Raw genomic sequence first — 19,956 nt, forward strand, 5'->3', positions numbered from 1 at the left:
CTCATTCGAGTTCATTCTTTCCCGAAGCATTGGTAAGTGGTAAACTTAACGTGGTTTAACTTTTGGGATCAAACTTGACTTTCATAAGCGTACAAATTGTACCTAAATAAAGAAATTTCATTTCATTTTAAACTTCATGAGTATCATAATGACTAAAGTAATTTTGATTTGATTTAAAAGTTGAGTTAAAACGGCGGTTGATTAAGCATTTAAGTAAGGATGGATTATAGTAGCTCTAATAATATGTTTGCGTGTGTTACAAAACGTATTATGGTTTGTACAATGTACAGTCATTTTTTTATTGAAGATAATATTAACAAATGAACGTACGGATCAGCTGTTGTTAAGTGATCACCGCCACACATATTCTCTTGCAACTTCCAGAGGAACACAGTTATGTTCAAAATAACATCAGAAATAAATTTTCATAACTTAGTTACAGTTACAAGTCTATATCCATTAACTAAACATTTTTAGAAATTGCACTTCCGTAAACAATTTCGCGGGATAAAGCTAGTATTACATTTAAATTCAAGAAAAATTATACATTCCTAAAGTACGAAATTAGCAGTTGATTAGGTATCCAAGTTCATTACCGTGTTGAGGAAGTACCCGCAGTGTCACCTCGTGGTGATAACTCCACGTACCGCGCTGCGATAGCCGTGACTAATTACAGGCACACATGCGGGCAGCGCCATAGTATCGATCGCGCCGCCTGCCTCACCACCTGTCGTCGTGGTACAATGGGTTCCGCGCACCTGCCTCGCTCCTAGCCGCACCACGCGCAGAACCTCACCACCACTCGGCCGGGCAACTCGACCGTCGACGTCACTCCGTCCACGACCGATCGATACCACCCCACCACCCTCTCACTTACTGCTGAATCACCAGTGACTCATGAACCATGCATATCACATCAGGAATGTCGCCGACGTCCGGCGAAATGCTAGACACAAATCTCTACGGAGATTCAGGCTGTTTTCAACTGGATCATGCAGTTCCTGAATCTTCTCACACCGTCGAAATCGAATATATATACGAGCAGCCGCAAATCTACGCCCAGACGGCGCCTGAAGAAAAGATAAAGAAGATCCGACCCAAGAAGATCGCGAAAGATGAAGACACGGACTTAACCAATCTTAATTGGCTGCAGAACATCACAAATATAATGTCCATACCGCAGCTTCCTATATCACCAGTGTCGCCGAGCCCGCAGACGACACGCCTGGAGAAGTTTAACAAAACTCTGCTGAAATGCCAAGAAGACTTTCACTTGAACCGGGATGAATATAAGAATAGCGAGAAAAAGCCTCCTTATTCTTATAGCACGTTGATTTGTATGGCGATGCGGTGTAATAACAATAAAATGACTTTATCGGCGATCTACTCGTGGATAAGGGATAACTTTAGGTACTACCAGATCGCAGATCCCACGTGGCAGGTGAGTTAAATATGTTCAGTAGTGTCCGATAAGATAATGCGTAATTGAAGTTTCACGGTGAATCTAATCACTTTGGATGGATGTATTATAACTTCTAATCAATGATATTGTGTTTGTTTTGGATATTACGATAAGGTCCTGTTTTATGTTAAACCCCCTTATTAGGATTCTGTATCTAAGTGGGTCAAAGGGTACCGCTAATGCTAAGCCGAGAATATTCTCTTTCACGCATCAATTCGATAATATATTTATTAAACTAATTTAATATTATCAAGGTATGTAAAAATATGAAAAATTATCAAAATTAAATTCCAATTCCGTTGCAAACCTATTATAAATTCAAATTATCTTCAGACAAATAGAATGCAAAGAAAAAAAACATTGGACGCAATCTGCTTTAAGTCCGTTAATATTCTAGAATATCTTTTAAATTTTCGAGTTTGATAAAATATAATATATTCACAGAAGATTGAATCCGACGTATCCGACATTCATCCAAAACTTAAATTTTTTTTATGTAAGTAGATATTTTATCAATAACAGTTTATTTTTTAATAGTTTCAAAATTAAAAAGAGTTTGATATTGAATCTTTATTTTTCGTAAAATGCAATAAGCAAACAAAAACAAGAAAATAAAAATAAATCTCGACGAATTTTTTGAGAAAATTATATTTGTGTAGATACCTACTTAATTGTATACGGTCGTCCATTATTATTATTGAAAATTGAAACCCTTTGGTAACTTAGTAGTTCCGGCCTACTTTTCCCTAATATTTAAACATACGTAAACAAACAGTTTAAATTGACAAGATAGTTAAAGAGATTAACAAAAATAAATACCTACTTATTCTCATATAAATTAGTAGAGGTTGTATAATTAGAGGTTTTCCATATTATTACTATTATGTAACTGTAATAGTGTCCTAATGGATTTAAGGCTCTAATAAAAATACCATTTAAGTATAATTTCTATAAGACTGGTTATATCTATGAGCATGTCTAGTACTTTTATATATAATTTTCACCTTCACTTTTGTGTTCACAATCTGAAAAGGGACCTTTATATGTTAGATAATTTATACGTCTTACAGCCTTTTGCTGTTAGTCAACCGATGAAAACATGCCAGGTTTATTACTTGCGATTTGTATGTCACTTACTGTTAGTGTCATTGCTCAAAATAGAAGTTTCAGTCAACTTCAATTTTTTCGACGTTGTCACAGCTGTCTAGTCTGTCAGTCTATCTAGATTCTAGACGAATTAATGGTCCAAGCTTTTTAGATAATGTTTGTAAGCGGCACCGCTTACCCGTAAATATTTTTTATTACTTTTTTTTGTCCGGGCAGGGAAAGGTCAAAGACCATGCAGCCTTATTTATTTTTCATATCAAATTACATTCCTTCCACTATAATGACAAGCTTGGCAATTATACAAATATCTCACATTTGAATCACGCAAAATGAATTAAAACTATGGGTTTTAATGATAGGTATTATATTTTAGAGAAATTTAAATCAAAATTGTTTTTATTTCTAGATACCATTTTTGAACATGTGTAACGATGTTTTATAGAATTTATTATACCTAGCCTATTGTGAGTGCAAATGAGCACACAATCTACAGATTGTGTGGTCATAATACAATAAATTACTAAAATAAATATAATTCGATGAAAAAGCGAGTAGGTAGAAAAATATGTAATCTGAAAATATTTTTGATTACAGAATTCTATAAGGCATAATCTATCACTTAACAAGGTGTTTGCAAAAGTAGCGAGATCAAAGCACGAACCTGGAAAAGGTGGCTTCTGGAAGTTAGACCTCACCTCTTTGGAAGGTACAAAACGAATTTCAAACCGACCAATAAAAAAGAAGAAAGTTGAAAAAGATAAAAGCGAAATCAGTGTTGCCGTATCAAATATTCCACAGATTAATAATAGTACACCTGACAATATTGGTCAAGCTGTTACAATACATTTACCTGAGTTTGTCCAACCTTTGTCTAATACTATGGAACATGTTGGAGCTAATGTTATCGTGGAGCCGGCTGTGCCACCTCCGTTAATGGCTGAAGACGACCTGTCCTCTTTACTTCTCAATCCAACTGAATGGGATGATTTGCAATTGGATATGTTTGATTACCTGGATCCCTGCTTTAAGTGAGTATTTAAATTAATAGACATTATTATCTTATTGCCGTGACTTTGTTCGCGTGAAACTATATCACGCTTCCTCAGAAACTCTTCAGAACCCCGGAATAAAATGTCCTTTTGACAACATGTGTGGAAAATTTTATAAGCATTGGATGAGTATCTAGTAAAACAAATACGCATTCAAATTAATTATTGTTATTATTATTTTTATAGCTAGGATATTAAGACTATTATTTATTAGGTATTAAATATATTTTGAGATTTGTCCAAATGTTTTCCTTGTCGAGAGATTTCTCTGAAGCTATGAATATCTTTTGCTTTTAATGTACTTTTAACATAATAATTATTTGAGTAAGAATAGGCACCTACTTAACCTATTTGTCCCTAGGATTTGTAGTGTGGTTTTATTATAAAGTGTAATTTAAAAATCTTAGTTTTTTTTAAGGAATCTTCTAAGTGAGCCGTTCTATTGAGTGATTGCAGTAATTTCTGTATTCCATGTTTTGCCTTATAACAGTTTATAGTCTGTAAAACAATATGTACCTAAAGGTAGGGAGGAAAACTAAGGTTATGGAACGGTATTTAGCTGTACGGGGATTGTTGAAAATGTATATTAAAAATATATAGGTATCTTTACCGTCCAGTATTTCATATTATGATATAGTTTGTAGGCAGTAGAATTTTTATACCTTATTGAATAGACGAAGCTGAAACATACTTCTAGAGTAGGTACCGTCGCAATCACAAGTGGAACTTATAATTATATTTTAGGCTTTAAAGGATCGCAAGACATAATGTGTGGTTCCGTGATTTGCAAAGTAAATAAATTAAATAGTTAGTAGTTTCTTATTATGTCTGTCTGTGTAAACAAGGTAATTAAATGTAGTTTTTTATAACGATTTTGTGATAAAAAAAAGCGAAAGATTTTCGTATATAGTATCTACAGTATGTAAGAGTAGCAGCACTAGTCAATACTTAGCCAATGTAGGGTTTTATTCTATTTATTTCAACTATATAAGTAGATAGATAACAACAGTTAGAACTTTTTAATGTGTTCTAAATATTTCAAAATGTAATATATTGATAAACTAGCCTCAAGATGTTTTACTTAAATGTGTCATCTACAATTACAATAAAACGTTATATTTATGTTCACCTACTTATGTAATCACGTTCAGTTGTGACTGCCAATTGAAACATTTTGTGTAAAAAAAAAAGTTTTGATAGCTCGCATTTTTATACAAGGCATCGCAGAATATTTTACTGCGAGGGGATCCGAAAACGAACTTTCAAAGCAAACACAGATATGGAGTGTCATCACATACTAGATAATAAAACTTAAAAGTATTAACCTGATCATTTTTTATGAAACCGATTTAACGAAACTTGCTCAACAATAATTAAATGTATAAAAAATATTTATTTAGAAGGTATCACTCTTCAAATATTTTAAAGGTAATGTTTTACTATCATAATGTAACACAGAGATAGTAAAACAATGTATGGATAACATACATAACATACTTTAAGTCTTGTATTAACGTAAAAAGCTCAATTATAAAATTGATTATTTATTTATTTTATAGCAAATTATTGTATTTAACACGCTCAAATGCTAAGCTTAACATGTCTTAAAGACCTTTTTTACTTTTAAATTGATGAATACAAATTTTGTGAAAATGTTGTATTACAAGAACTATCAGTATTCCGTCCAGTATTGAAATTAGTTTGTAACGTTTGCTCAGCACTATGTGTATTTAAATATATTTTTAATATTATATCCGTAAGCGACTTTGAATTTGGTTGTTAGAAAAATATAGCATAGGTATAGATACAAACTATGCAAAAAAAATTACAAATTTGGATTTAAGACCCTTTTCTCAGTCCAGCCTTAGACAAAATTATATGTTTACCAATTATAAATTAATAATATTATTACTCGTCCTGACTGACTCGTAAATGCAGAGTTAAATCACTGGGACGCCAAACTTGAAATCTTGCACAAATATTCTCAAGAGCCACAAGCGAACTGGGAAGGATTCTATGTAATTTCACCCCTAAGGGGATGAAATGAGGGGTGGATAATCTGCGAGACTTTCAAAGTAAGATGTAGGAAATTTCATATTGATAAGTTTTTCTAGTTTCAGTTTAGTCTTTTTGTAAACGTTTGTCTGTTGTACTGTGTAAATACAATTAGCTACTCTAGTTAATAGTGTATGCGTATATAGTTATAGTTTTATCTACAGTTACTTCTTGCCCTTTAGGTAAGACTTTCTTATGTTAGGTTATAGTGCAATAACACATATTTCAAATAATAAATACAGTACCTATTAATTATAATGCACATAAATAGAAGGTAGGTACTTAGTATTCCAAAATGGATAATAGAAAGCATGTATCTATATGTAATAGATGGTATACTTTATGTTTAGAAAAATATCTAGTCATTTAAGTGTAGGAATAGATTTTTATAAACGGTTCTTTAAACTTGAATCTTTTTGACTTTGTGTGGAAATATGTTATATCAGAATGTTATGTTTAATCTGGTGAAAAAAAGAAAAGTTTTTCAAAACAAGTCTTTTAATAAGCACTATTTTATTATCCAAAGATGCTGCATCTATCAGCATGATTTTCTAATCCTTGGTAATGTAATTTGTGTCCGACTGTACTTGACGTATGAAAATGGTTGTAACGTGGCTCACTTCTTGTATTGTGCGATTTGTTCTTGTAGAGTTGAAATAAAGATATTATGATGAAAAGAGTTTATTTATTTGTTATCTATCCCTATTTTACGTTGAACGGCTTGTAGGTGTATCTGTGGGCTTCTGACACCAGCGCGCAGCTGCAACTTCTCTTCAGCCTAGCGAAACTCTTAGAAAAAAGCGATTAACTCGATTGTATGAAACGTGCAGTCATTGATAGTTTGACAGATGACGGCTTTAATCTTGTAAAAAACGGAGATAGCCCAAATTAACTACGATTTAAGCAACTGTTCGCTTTCAAAGTTAGCCGGATTATACTTCGTCGTCAATCGCCATACTGTAATTACTTACTACTGTTTCAAACTTAAGTCAAATCACTGCACGTTTAACACTAAACTACAATGTCACCATCTTATCTGTGAACTGATGGTTGTCGCCATCGTCGTTTCAGAGTTGCTAATTAATTCCAATGTGCACAAAAGTCGGGAAAGTCGACACATTTTTATTTTTATTATTTAGTAACACATAGAATTATTTAGGAACACTCGAAAGTAGTAGACGCTGGCAGTCGAATGACATTTAAACATGGCGACCGTAGTTCCTATTTTTGCCACTTCACAGTTATGTTGGTATTGTATTATAAATTTCACTTTTTACTTCGGCAGTCCCGCCCACAGAACAGAAAAAACTAGTGGAAGTGGCATGTGGGCGACCTGTGGTACCCTGTCGCCACTATTGTGTACGAATGTACCTACTCGAAGGCCAAGTGAGCCAGTCTTTTGACGTCAAGTGAAGTATAATTATCTTTTAAAAAAATACAAATATACCTTATTGTGCCCTTTTTGACTCTAGAAATAAAATATGTCATTGCCGCAATAAAAATATGTCCAACGAGGGGATTTCCTATCATCGGTAATCATAATTTTCCGATTTAAATACAATTAATATTTTTTATGTGGTGTGCAAAACATACAATTGCCCTCCAGAATTAAAAATTAACTATAAAATTACGACGTATGGTTCATTTACCTTTACGTTTAATCGAAGTAACTTATGTTAGAATAATTAATATAAACAATAAAAATATCTTGCTACTCAACAAGTGCATGCATGTACATATCGATATAATTGTATCGAAATAAATTTTATCTTTATAAATTGTTTTCAAGTATTGCTCTTTTCCATGCATCATGCGATAAGGGTGTAAGTAAGCAAAATTTTATATTGCCTCTACGTAGTACTTATATCCTATTTGCTTCCCTTTAGTGTACCGTGCAGCAGTGATAATATTGAAGCTTATGATTTTAATAATATTACGCACATTCAGACAAATTATCTAGCCTCAGACTATGTATGTACCAGACATGTATGTATGTGCAAGACAGATATATATTAAATACAATTTATTATATCCGAGTTATAACTCGGATAATAGATAAGATTTATTATTATTATTATTTGAAGAGGGTGGCTATTTCCTGGTCCTAAAAGGTTCCTAGTAACACCGCGTCCAGAATTGGACTATTGTGTTCGCCACTCATACTAAAGCTCATCGTCAAGCCCTGCCGCCTTTACGAACCGCAGTAGTTCCTTGACGCGAGTGTTGCAAACACTATCTGGTGGTACGAAGTAGTTACCAAAGATTGTGTTACGCTTATGCATTAGTGGGCCGCAGTCGCAGAGTAGATGAATAGGTGTTTCATCATCCTCAAGGCAGAACCTGCAAGCTTTGTCGCTTCTGATGCCGACCACACTGAGGTGCTTGTTTAGGCGACAGTGCCCGGTTAGCATCCTAGTGAGTATGCATAGATTTTTCCTGTTCAATGATAGGGCTTCATTCGCATAGCTACTGTTGAATGCTCTTATCAGTGCTTTAGAGTGGTTTAAACCTGAAGAGTTGTTCCAGCGTTTAAGTGCTTCTTGTTTACATTGGTTACTCAGGGTGTGTCGGATGGCGCTCTTGGGCCACAAATGGGTTCCGGACCATATCGGACTGCTTTAGCCCCAGCTCTTGCGAGCTCATCGGCCATTTCATTGCCTATGATTCCGGCATGCCCTGGGACCCATCTGAGAATCACTCTGTTTTTCATGCCTATTGAATACAGGCATTCAACGCAATTATTGACTAACTTAGACGACGTCAAGTCAGCGTCTAAAGCCAACAATGCTGCCTGACTATCAGAGTGAATGTATATGTTATGATTGAAGTAGCCTTTTTGGATATTGGTTTCCGCACATTCCAGGATGGCGTACACCTCTGCTTGAAATATGGAGGTAAAGCTTCCCAGGTTTGTGCTGGATTTAAACCTGGGGCGTTCTCCATAGACCCCACAGCCGACTTCATTTTCCATTTTGGACCCATCGGTGAACCACATGAGGCTCCCGTCCTTCCACGTGACTTTGTTGTTCATCCAGTCGTCCCTGGAAGGTAGTTCCACGATATAGTGTTTAACAGAGATTAATTGTGGAATCATCTGATCAGGTAACATGCCTAATATGTGGTCTCGCAGAACTGAGTCCTCTAAGGTCCTAAGCGTTTGCGACATCCAGTTACATGAACCCCCCTGGGCGATTGCCCTCAGCATGCTTGCCTTCGCCTCTTGCTGTATGAACAGTGGAAGAGGCGGTAGGTTTAGCATTGCTTCAATGGCCGCACCAGGAGTAGACGTCACGGCTCCGGTTACCAACATACAGGCAAGTCTCTGCAGGCTATTTAGTCTGTCTGCAGTTGTTTTCTGGTTGGCTTTGTTCCACCACACAATGGAGGCGTATGTGATTGTTGGTCTCACAATTGCTTTGAATAGCCATAGGAGGATCTTGGGGCGCATTCCCCAATGTCTCCCTACCAGACGTCGACATACACCCAAGGTTGTTTTAGCCTTTTTCACGACTTTGTCGATGTGAGAATTCCATGTGAGTTTCTGGTCGAATGTGACTCCCAGATACTTAACCTCAGCTGAGAATTACAAAGTAGAGCCGTTCAAGGTGGGAGTTTCCTCGTGAATGGCACAATAACAGTCTTTCCTGCGTTGACTGAGAGTTTGTTGGCTGTACACCACTGTGAGATGGTGTTTAGCGCCTTTTGCAATATAGAGCTTAGTAAGCTTTGGCAGAAACCTCTGACGATAATAACTAGGTCGTCTGCGTACCCTAGTGCATCAATTCTGAGTTCTGCCAGCTTACTAAGTAGTTCGTCTACTGCTAGTGTCCATAGAAGTGGCGAAAGAACGCCACCTTGTGGGCAACCTCGCGTAGTGTATAGCTCCAGTGATGTCCCATGGAGGGAGATTAGAGCTTTGCGATTTGAGAGCATTGACCTTACCCATTTGACAGTGGTGGAGTCTACATTTTTGTTAATTAGTCCCTTCACTAGCGTGTCTGTCGGGGTATTGTCAAAGGCGCCCTCAATGTCTAGAAACGCACAGAGTGCAATCTGTTTGTCTTGTAACGCCTTCTCGACTCTATCCACAAGTTGTAGAAGGGCCGTTTCTGTAGACCTGCCTCTACAGTAGGCGTGTGGAGAACTATGAATGGGCTTTAGGCTTAGAGCATGCTCTCTTATGTGTCTGTCCAAGACTTTCTCAATAACCTTCAGGAGAAAGGAGGTAAGGCTTATGGGTCTGAAGGAGCATGGCAGGGAGTAGTCCTTTCTGCCTGCCTTAGGTATAAATAGTACTTTAGCCCTAGTAGTATTATATCCTATTTGCTTCCCTTTAGTGTACCGTGCAGCAGTGATAATATTGAAGCTTATGATTTTAATAATATTACGCACATTCAGACAAATTATCTAGCCTCAGACTATGTATGTACCAGACATGTATGTATGTGCAAGACAGATATATATTCAATACAATTTATTATATCCGAGTTATAACTCGGATAAAAGATAAGATAGTCAATTAACATTCCAATTCATTATAGAATTGTTTGCACCTACCGGGACTGGAACCCGATTCTGAGATAAAGGGTGTCTGGTTTTGATATTGGATATGAACCTTCAAAATCACTCGCTCATCTTATGAAATCGTACATCAACATAAATGCGTTCAAACTATTTTGAAAGCTTTAATTTGAGAATTAATATTAATTAACCACCTCTTATAAAATCATGCATAGGTAGTCTATGCATATGCAATATAATATCTAATACATATTGAGAAGTAGGTAATTCTACCTTCATATTTTAACAGACCATGACATAAAAACGATATAGATCTTTATTTATTATTTGACCCTTTTTACATATAAAAGATAATACTTGAAAGAAATATGAATCCGAAAGACCTTGGGGATTAGTTGAAGAGACGAATCGGCGCAGTCATAAGTGCAAGAAGAGTGGGAGAACAACACACAACACAAGATTTTGACTTTCATCCATTCCGTGTCGAACCGCATGTAAGCAGTCATTAGAACCCGGAGAGCAAACAACACAATATTTTCAGTTTATAGATTCTTTATTCCCATTAAGACAAAAAAGTCACTTACATGAGAAATAACTTAAATAATAAATAAGGTTAGTATTAATTATTTATCCGGTATGAATATGTGGTTAGTATAAAGAATTAGTGGTTAATAATAACATATAGTACAATAATGTAGTGTGAGGACACAGTGATATATCACAATAGCAAATGACTTTTAACAAATACAGTAAATGAGTAACAAGATTATTAGCAAAATAGTTGATACAAAGTAACAACTAAAGACAGGTTCTTAGTTGTGGTACCTACAAGTTATATGCGGTTTTATTTTTATTTTATATTAACATTGTTTCGTATATGAGATAGCAATTTTTACTACAACACAATATTTTACTGAATTAACTTTTTTTTACGTCCTTGTTTCTAAAATTTTACAAGAATTTCGTAAAGGGCTAAAACATCAACTGTCAAACAAAACACGATAGCGATTAAGAAATCCAATATTAATATGAATTAATAATATTCAGTAAAACAAATGAATAAAATAAAAAAGTGTGTATGTACCTACTTATGTATGCACGCAAGAAGTTATACCTACTTCTTAACTAACCTAACGAAGCAAAAATGATTTATTCCTCGTGATATTCTACGTTTTTAGAAAGAACAATTTTGTAAAAATCGTGCAAAGATGGCTTTGACAGTTAATTATTACATAATGAATGTGGCTGTATGGGCTTGAACCCTTTACCTGTGATAATAATGGACGAAGAAACCAAAAATCTATATTTTATGCTAAAGGAGGACAAAAGAGCACATATTCGGCTCCCATGATGGTATGTAATCACCGCGGTAGCATCAATCACCGGCGTGTTGCCGACCTTTCGTTAACCGGGCGTACATATTAAGTGAATGAACGTAATTTAAAGTTAAAGGTTTAAGATTTATTCATGACAAAACACATATTTAAGCGTAATAAAATTAACAAAATAAAATATGTCATAAAAAAGCCTTTCAGCATTTTTGGAATTGAGATTATAAACCCAATTCAAACACCAATTTTCAGTGGGTAGGTACCAAGTCGAATTGTTGACAGCAGCCGTAGACAACACGGTCCCTATTGTTATAGGTCTAAATAGTGACCCGTCTTAAAATAGTAGAAAAGGAGACAACGGATTGAATTGTAATAAGAGTTTTGAAAGTTTTTTTTAATAGCACATAATATTGTGAGTTGAGCGAGATACGTTAAGGACTAACGAGGCAAAATTTAATTGTCTCTGAAACTCCATCTTCATTATGTTGTTGTTCAAAAAGGGTACTGTGTGCGCGTAAGGAATATCATAATAAGATCTTGTGCAAGCATTTTGTACCCTCTGTATGAGCTTTTTTGAAGACACTAAAAACCTACCACCAGTGGGGGGCTCCTTTGCACAGGGTGCCGGCTAGATTATGGGTACCACGGCGGCGCCTATTTCTGCCGTAAAGCTGTAATGTGTAAGCATTATTGTGTTTCGGTCTGAAGGGCGCCGTAGCTAGTGAAATTAGTGGGCAAATGAGACTTAACAGCTTATGTGTCAAGGAGACGAGCGCAATTGTAGTGCCGCTCAGAATTTTTGGGTTTTTCAAGAATCCTGAGCGGTACTGTATTGTAATGGGTAGGGCGTATCAATTACCATCAGCTGAAAGTCCGGCTCGTCTCGTCCCTTATTTTTGTATATAAAATAAACCTGGACCCAATCATTGTATTAGCGTAGTAACTCTGCGAACGCAAACGCTTAGCGAATTTCTGATGCGGTTAAGTAACTTTAACCTATAAAAATTATTTTTGGCGACACCAAGAATATGAGTTTTACAGACATTTTCTTAGACAAACACCATGGGACAAAGAACAGTGGGAGGCTCCTTTGCACTGGATGCCGGCTAGATTATGGATACCACAACGGCGCCTATTACTGCCGTGAAGCAGTAATGTGTAAGCATTATTGTGTTTCCGTCAGAAGAGCGCCGTAGCTAGTGAAATTACTGGGCAAATGAGACTTAATATCTTATGTCTCAAGGTGACGAGCGCTATTATTGTGGTGCCGTTCAGAATTTTCGGTTTTTCAACAATCCTGAGCGGCACTTCATTGCAATGGGCAGGACATATGAATTACCATCAGCTGAATGTCATGCTCGTATCGTCCCTTATTGTCATACAAAAAAGAACATCTCTAACGGAGATACAGCAAGATAGAAATGGATAGCGAATCTACTGCTACGTAACCGATTTTGATTGACAAGTCCTAAACAGTCATCCATGGGATTACCTCGTTAGTATTTTGAATATAATAACACTATCTAACGCACACATTGAAAAATAAAAATTTTTCAGTCACTATCGGGCTGTCAGGTCGTCTACACGCTATTATATTCTAACGTTCGTTCCCAATATTCAGTCTATCTCTTACTTGAGATAAAAATCGTAACTGTCGTTGACTTTTCTATCCCAATAAACTTATCGACGGTAACTCACCTTATCCGTACACGCTGTCTGTCAATGGGACGACGTAAAGCTTACCAGCGATAGAAGTTGCAATTCACACGTCCTAATATAAGGCGCTAAGAATGACTTATCGGGTATATTGGGACAGCTTCATATTATTGACAGCTAATTACTGACAGTAGAACGTAGTAATTTCTCTCTATCTGTAGATAGTATATTGGGAACTGCCTTTAGCCTACCACACGACGCCTTTTTATGTCTTGTTATCTTGTCTGAAAAGTTTTGACGTAGAAGTTTTAATAAAAGACCAATCATCCGTTCTATATAGTTTATTCCACACTTAGGTACATATTTAGCTCGTACTGTGAAATCTTGTAGATATGCTACTTACATTTTTAATCAATTTATAGAAACGCGTAGATACACAATTTAACGATGGATATAACCTGAGGGTGTTGTAATGGGGACCTTGTTATAAATAATTAAATAACTTTAGCACGCAAAGGGAACATCCACCGTAAATTTGATTGGTAGTTTTTCAAGTATATCTGGCTGTACGATCCTGCATGTATCGACAACCCTGTTTTTGCTATTAATAATAGATATAATATATACTTGACGTCTATAAAATTTTCGCAATTGACAATGTGAGTGGATTGATACATATTCTACAACCAATAAATGTTTTTATTATTTATTCAGTACAGCATATATTTTTAAATATAACTGACTAACATTATCAATGTTAAAAGTTATAAATTTTACCCACATCTTCGGAAGAGGTTGAAGATTAATGAGTTACAATACAATATTAAATGCTTCATCATTTTACAAATTATTTAAATAACACAAACGTCTGTACGTTAAAAATCAAAACAATGTAAATTGACTTAAAATAAACCGTAAATAGTATTGAGTAAAATAGATGCATAATAATATATACAAACACTGTACATAAATAAAGGCATTATATCAAAATTATGAGAATATATATGAATATACATATATCAAATAACTACAAGCTTATAGTGCCCCGTACTAGGCTCAGTAAAATAAACAATTCTTTTGCATGCGATAGTATTAAATTTTACAATAAATCACCAAAAAGTGTATCTGAATTATCAATAAATAAATTTAAATCTTTTATTAAACGCAGACTTATGACGATATTACAATATGGAATTAAATAGTATTATAGTTGTTTTTTATGGATTATATGGTTCAGCCTTGTGTTGTTTCACTGGTTTGCATTGTTTTGAAAATATGTTTAAACTTTTATGTAATTAATATGTATTTTTTGTGATTGACGTTGACGAGCAGGCTTTTGATTTTATGTAAATAAAATATTTTGACTTTGACTTTAACTATTTGTGGCCTATTCATATTCCGCTCTCACCAATGTAATGAATGAGTGCAGTGTAGTGACGTCAGCAGTCAGCGACCCCGCTCAAGGTTCCTTGAAATCCTCCAAATAGGGGAACTACACACATATTGATTCAACTTAACATAAAAGAAATCATTATATATAATATGTCGTAGGTATATAGTCAAAGCCGTGATATTACGACGACCTGTATAGCCGAGTGGTTAGCGATCCTACCTACTAAGCTAGAGGTCCCGGGTTCGAATCCCGGTAGGTGCAAGCATTTATATGATGAATATGGATGTTTGTTTCCGAGTCATGGTTGTTTAAATGTATTTATGTATGTTTATATGAATTTATGTATGTTTAAGTAAGTATATTGTATTAAATATATCATTGTCTTGAAACCCATAACACAGGCTATATATGCTTAACTTGGGGCAAGATAATTTGTGTAAAAAGTGTGTCAATATTATTATTATTACAATTTCACTAGTGATATTATAACTTACCAGTAGATTGTACAATCGAATTTATTTCTCACAATTTAACGGCCTGGTTTTAGTGATATTGTAATGTCACGGGTATACTATAGTGATATTATAATAAATCTAGGTATATTACAAATGAAGTTAGCAATGTGAGACGTCAAGCGTTCTGATTGGTTTATTTTTGTTTCATTCGCAATTTGCAAAACAATAATAATAAACATTGGAGCGTATATGCATTTTTCCATCTGAAATTATTGTTGGAAAAGCAGTGAACAAGAGCCGATTCGGATCCGGCACTCGCCGACCGCTGCCGCGGCACGCTACGCTCGGCTCGTGGGTTTTGATTGACAGAGTTAATTTGGTTTTGGAACGTACGCCTACTCGCTTAGATAACAATTAGTTGATTACACTAATGCGTAACTAAAAAAATAATGAATATACAATAATTAAAAGAAACAGACCAATCAGAGACGGCCGCATAAACTAACGATCAGTAAAATTGTCAAATAATGTTTGCCTTACAATATCAATACAGTGACAATACCCGTGACGTTACAATGTCACTAAAACCAGGCCGTTAAATTGTAAGAAATGAAGTCGATTGACAATAAACCGTTCATTATAATATCACGGCTTTGACAATATACCTTCGACATATATAAATATCATGTAAATCTTCAAATCAGCATAAAAAAACAAACATACGTATTTTTTTATCACCCTATATTTAAATTGTGGCCTTTTCCAATTTCCTGAATACTACTACTTATATACGAAAACCGATTCTGTTTCGCGTTTAGAGGCCCGCTCTCACCATAATTAGTGTCGTGTTGTGACGTCATCATGGATTGAAAATACGAGGGGCACACTGAAATGATCGGGAATAAGAAAAACCACATGCACAGTATAGGTAAGTTGTATTTTATTATTTTTTTAAGTATTCTCCGTTCAACTTAATGCACTTTTAAATTCGTGCAAACCAATCATTAAAACAGTAATTCCAGTCAGAAGTTGATGTTGACAAAATGGTTGATTTGTACAAATTGTGAGGTACCCATCGGGAAACTAGCTTTCTTACACAAACTTCATTATGTAATATCGACTGAATTGCACTAATTCTTATACTGATAACAGCCTGAATCTGCTCGTATGTCACATGACGGTCAACTAATACAATAGTTTGCACAGCTGCGATGTTTTCAGGCGTGACCGCTGTTCTTGGTCGACCTGCAGAAGAAACAGTGCTGAGCGACACACGACCGCGTCGGAACTCGGCATACCAGCGGTATATTGTCGTTTGACTCGGTGCTTTAACATCATAAATCGAAACAAGTTCACTGAGACATTTATCTTGAGATAAGCCGCGACGAAAATTGTGATAAATTGTGGCACGAAAATGTTCACGCGTGAGCCCCATTTCTGATTATCATTAAGGTTCTAAGAGGCCAGTATTCAAATTCTAAAAAAGGTTTTATTGTAACTCAATCAGAAATATTCTATTCCCGATCATTTCAGTGTGCCCCTCGTGTACTTTGAATAAATTTGACGCCGAATGCGTCCTTAAACACATCTCACAGTACGAGCATTATTAATATGAGATAATATAATTAAATAGACATTTAGATTTTTTCGATTAATTTTAGCTAAAAATTGGACATAAGTCCACAAAATCGTTCCAAATCACAATCAAGTCGTATTTGAGTTATGAACACAAAACTGGTCACGCGATTCATATTAACGGACTGAAAAAAAGTGTCATCCCTACTGTAACTCTTTAAATGATATCATGACTTAGTAGCCCAACCCACATGTATGGAATACACAAATCTTTATTAAACTTTAAACACGAATTCCTTAAAAGGTAATGGTTGTGGCTTGGAACGTTTTTCAGGAACTACATATATCCAATTAAAATGCATGAATTTGTGCGTCAGCAATTTCTAAAGTTAAAACAAGTGTTAACATATTCTAAGGTTTCTTAATTTTTACTTTTATATGTGTAAAACATAAAAAATTACATACTACATCTTTACTAAACACCAAATATGACATCTCATTACTAATACTTTGGTATATGTCTCTAAAAGGTACATCATCACAATATAGGTATGAAGTCCGTTCTTTTACGGTTAATAAATCAGTACTTCGATTAGAAAAACATAAATACAGGATTATTTTAACAGTGAAAATACACTCTACTTATAATACATGTGCAAAGATTATATTATAATATAAATATTTTGTTAATTACGACAGAATATATAACTGCGGTGTGCGCTTTTTTTGAAGGTAGGTATACCTGTTTTGACTCATTAGACAAAATTATCAGAGTGACTTTTCAGTCAAAATCGGCCAGTGCCATTTGGCACTAGATCTTTCATATACACCAAAATCGGAAGTGCCGATTGGCACACTACGCCCTGAACAAGTTCTGACTCTCATTTTGTTTATAAGATAATTTATTTTGCATGATCTCATAGCTTGTTTCAATAGTTATCTTATATATTCTCCCATATCATGTTAATTATAAGCAATCTATTAATGCACGTAAAATGAATGCGCTAAATAGACGCCGCGCGCGCGACAAGATGGCGCCGATCTATGGCATACCGCGGCGCGTGGGCACTTGCCGATTGTGGAAGGTGAGGCTGACTTCGTAGTTGGTCAACTAGACCATGGGTATATCTTCAGGTACCTACCATAAGCCTCTTGTAACTCATGTCTCTACTGAACCACAATCAATGGATGAGAATTAAATAAATTTAAATATGTTAAGTTGTAAAATAAAAAAAAATCTAACTGTATAAAAATAATTTAATGATATTTAATAAACGTTATTTAACAAATACTTAATACCTTTTTTTATTCCAATTTTGTTTTTTTTTTTTACAAACGTAACACGAGAAATAAACTTCATCAGGGCGCGCCTCCGGTGCGTCCTAATTAGGACTAACACAAGCTGTCCTCTTCTTTCTTATATGGTTAACCATACACTTACAATATACTAACGTATAGACAAACTACGGTTTTAATATTTTGTCAGTTGTTATGTGAATATATAACATAATATCAATATCATAGAATTACACCCTCAAAAAGCATGCTTTTTTAAGCCTCAATTTTTTAGTTATAACATATCACAATAATTTACTTGTGGTTATTGAACCGTCAAACATTGTCAATGCCTCGTTCCTAATTAGGGTTGCCAACTTTTTTTTACAAGAAATAAAGTATATTCAGGTCTGTGAAGTATATTAAACAGTATTTTATTTATTTATTGTTTTAAATACATATTTTTTTGAATATTTTTTCGCACAACTTACTAATTTAATCTTGTTTAAAACTTCATACGCATATACACCTACAATTATAACTAAAATTAAAATAAATGAGTTAATTCACGGTCCACGTAAAAAAAGGTTATATGTCCTGAGGGCTGAGAATGAGAACGAAAACGCATACACTCGCATGTCTGTCACTGACAGTCTTGAATATTTGACATTGACAGATTCGTTCAGAAACTCGGTGTGATTTGTTTGTGGCTTCGCTCACGCTGTGCAGCAGTGAACGCCCTCTAACTAAATAAAACCAAGTGTGAGCGAGTAAGTATAACACATAATGTGTTTGCATGCTGAAAACAGTATTTTGTATACTTTATTATTGTTCAACAGTAAAAAGTATAATTTAGTGAAAAACAGTATAATACTGTTGAAAACAGTATAGTTGGCAACCCAAACCCTAATGTACATACCAATAACAAGTTCCAGATGATAATATTTCTATCAAGTATCTACCTATAATTTAAGACATTGAATTTATTTAAATTTAGCATACACTTATACTTATGTATTAAGGACAAAAATGATTTTCTAGAAAACTTTGCTAAGCAGGCTGATAGGAAACTATTTCAAAATATTTAGAAGTACCCTCATTACATAGTTATTAACCACTTACACATTTATATTTATTAAACAAATGCTATTATTTCTGTTCAAAACGTTGCAGCATTATTTTGACACTTTTTGTAAATACCACACCAGAGACCACAGAATTCGTAATTTCGACCGGCGGACCAATTTAGAGTCCAAAATATTCCATGATGATGGTCTTCATCAAAATGGAACGCAGTCTCGCGGGCTAGGCCTTCAGATGTGTGAAGAACCAGTCCGCGGCGTTGATGAGGTTGTCCATCTCCACGGGCAGTGAGCTGAGAGAGTGGTTGTCATCGTACATGAACACCCTGCAAATGTTTCAATAACATTATTATATTTATTTATTAATACAGCTTTACTCACGATTTATCGCGGTGTGGGTACCGACTAGCTTCGGACCATTCGGAGGTCCTTCATCAGGGTGAGTGTAGTGGGTTCGCGATAACGTCCCACCTCTTACTGCGAACTTGGGCTCGTAGTACGCGGCTTGACAGGGCACTGTATCACTGACACTATGCCACTATTAGTGTCCACAGGTGAACAAAATGTACTGACAATGTCCACTACGTTATCATCGGCACTATGGGTCTTATTATTATACTAAGTTTTAAAAACATTATTATAATATAATATAAAATTCAAAGATTTCTTTAAACTTTAATCATAGTGGAATTTTAACATAGTTATTATTAAAAGGCATAAAAGGCATTTATTTACTCAAAATTGATTCCTTTAAAATTCTTCTTGATGTCATTTCTAACGCTACCACAGCTTCGGAAACAAATGGCGCTCTGAGAGAGAAGAAGCGGCGCAAGAAACTATGCAAATTTTTTTTTTAGTTTATAAGTGACCCTGCCTTTTAGCTAGAGTTCCCAGGTTTGAATTCCAGTAGGTGCAATCATTTATATGATGAATATGAATGTTTGTTTCCGAGTCATGGATGTTCATATGTGTTTAAGTAAGTATATCGTATTAAA

General features: G+C 35.0%; 2 protein-coding genes and 1 long non-coding RNA gene across 4 annotated transcripts in view; 1 reads left to right on the forward strand and 2 right to left on the reverse strand.

Moving 5' to 3' along the window:
• The first annotated feature begins 767 nt into the window (after positions 1–767).
• LOC126969499 (forkhead box protein J1.2-like) lies at positions 768–6,350 on the forward strand. The gene is made up of 2 exons (XM_050814966.1): positions 768–1,441; positions 3,164–6,350. Exons 1-2 carry the CDS (start codon positions 905–907, stop codon positions 3,599–3,601), a joined length of 975 nt encoding a protein of 324 aa, XP_050670923.1. The 5' UTR covers positions 768–904; the 3' UTR covers positions 3,602–6,350.
• Positions 6,351–13,506: 7,156 nt separating this feature from the next.
• LOC126969519 (uncharacterized) overlaps positions 13,507–19,956 on the reverse strand; it is a 182,563-nt gene continuing 176,113 nt past the window's right edge. Inside the window, exon 2 of the long non-coding RNA XR_007730417.1 lies at positions 13,507–14,764. This is a non-coding gene — a long non-coding RNA (uncharacterized LOC126969519). The remainder of the gene's footprint in view (positions 14,765–19,956) is intronic.
• Positions 13,507–19,956, reverse strand: part of LOC126969474 (acylamino-acid-releasing enzyme-like) — a 44,702-nt gene continuing 38,252 nt past the window's right edge. For both annotated transcript variants that reach the window (XM_050814923.1, XM_050814922.1), the window contains exon 14: positions 13,507–19,287. In XM_050814923.1, the coding sequence (XP_050670880.1) occupies positions 19,185–19,287 (103 nt within the window). In that variant the 3' untranslated portion in view covers positions 13,507–19,184. The remainder of the gene's footprint in view (positions 19,288–19,956) is intronic.

Source organism: Leptidea sinapis, chromosome 18, assembly GCF_905404315.1.
Source record: "Leptidea sinapis chromosome 18, ilLepSina1.1, whole genome shotgun sequence".
Classification (NCBI taxonomy): Eukaryota; Metazoa; Arthropoda; class Insecta; order Lepidoptera; family Pieridae; genus Leptidea; species Leptidea sinapis.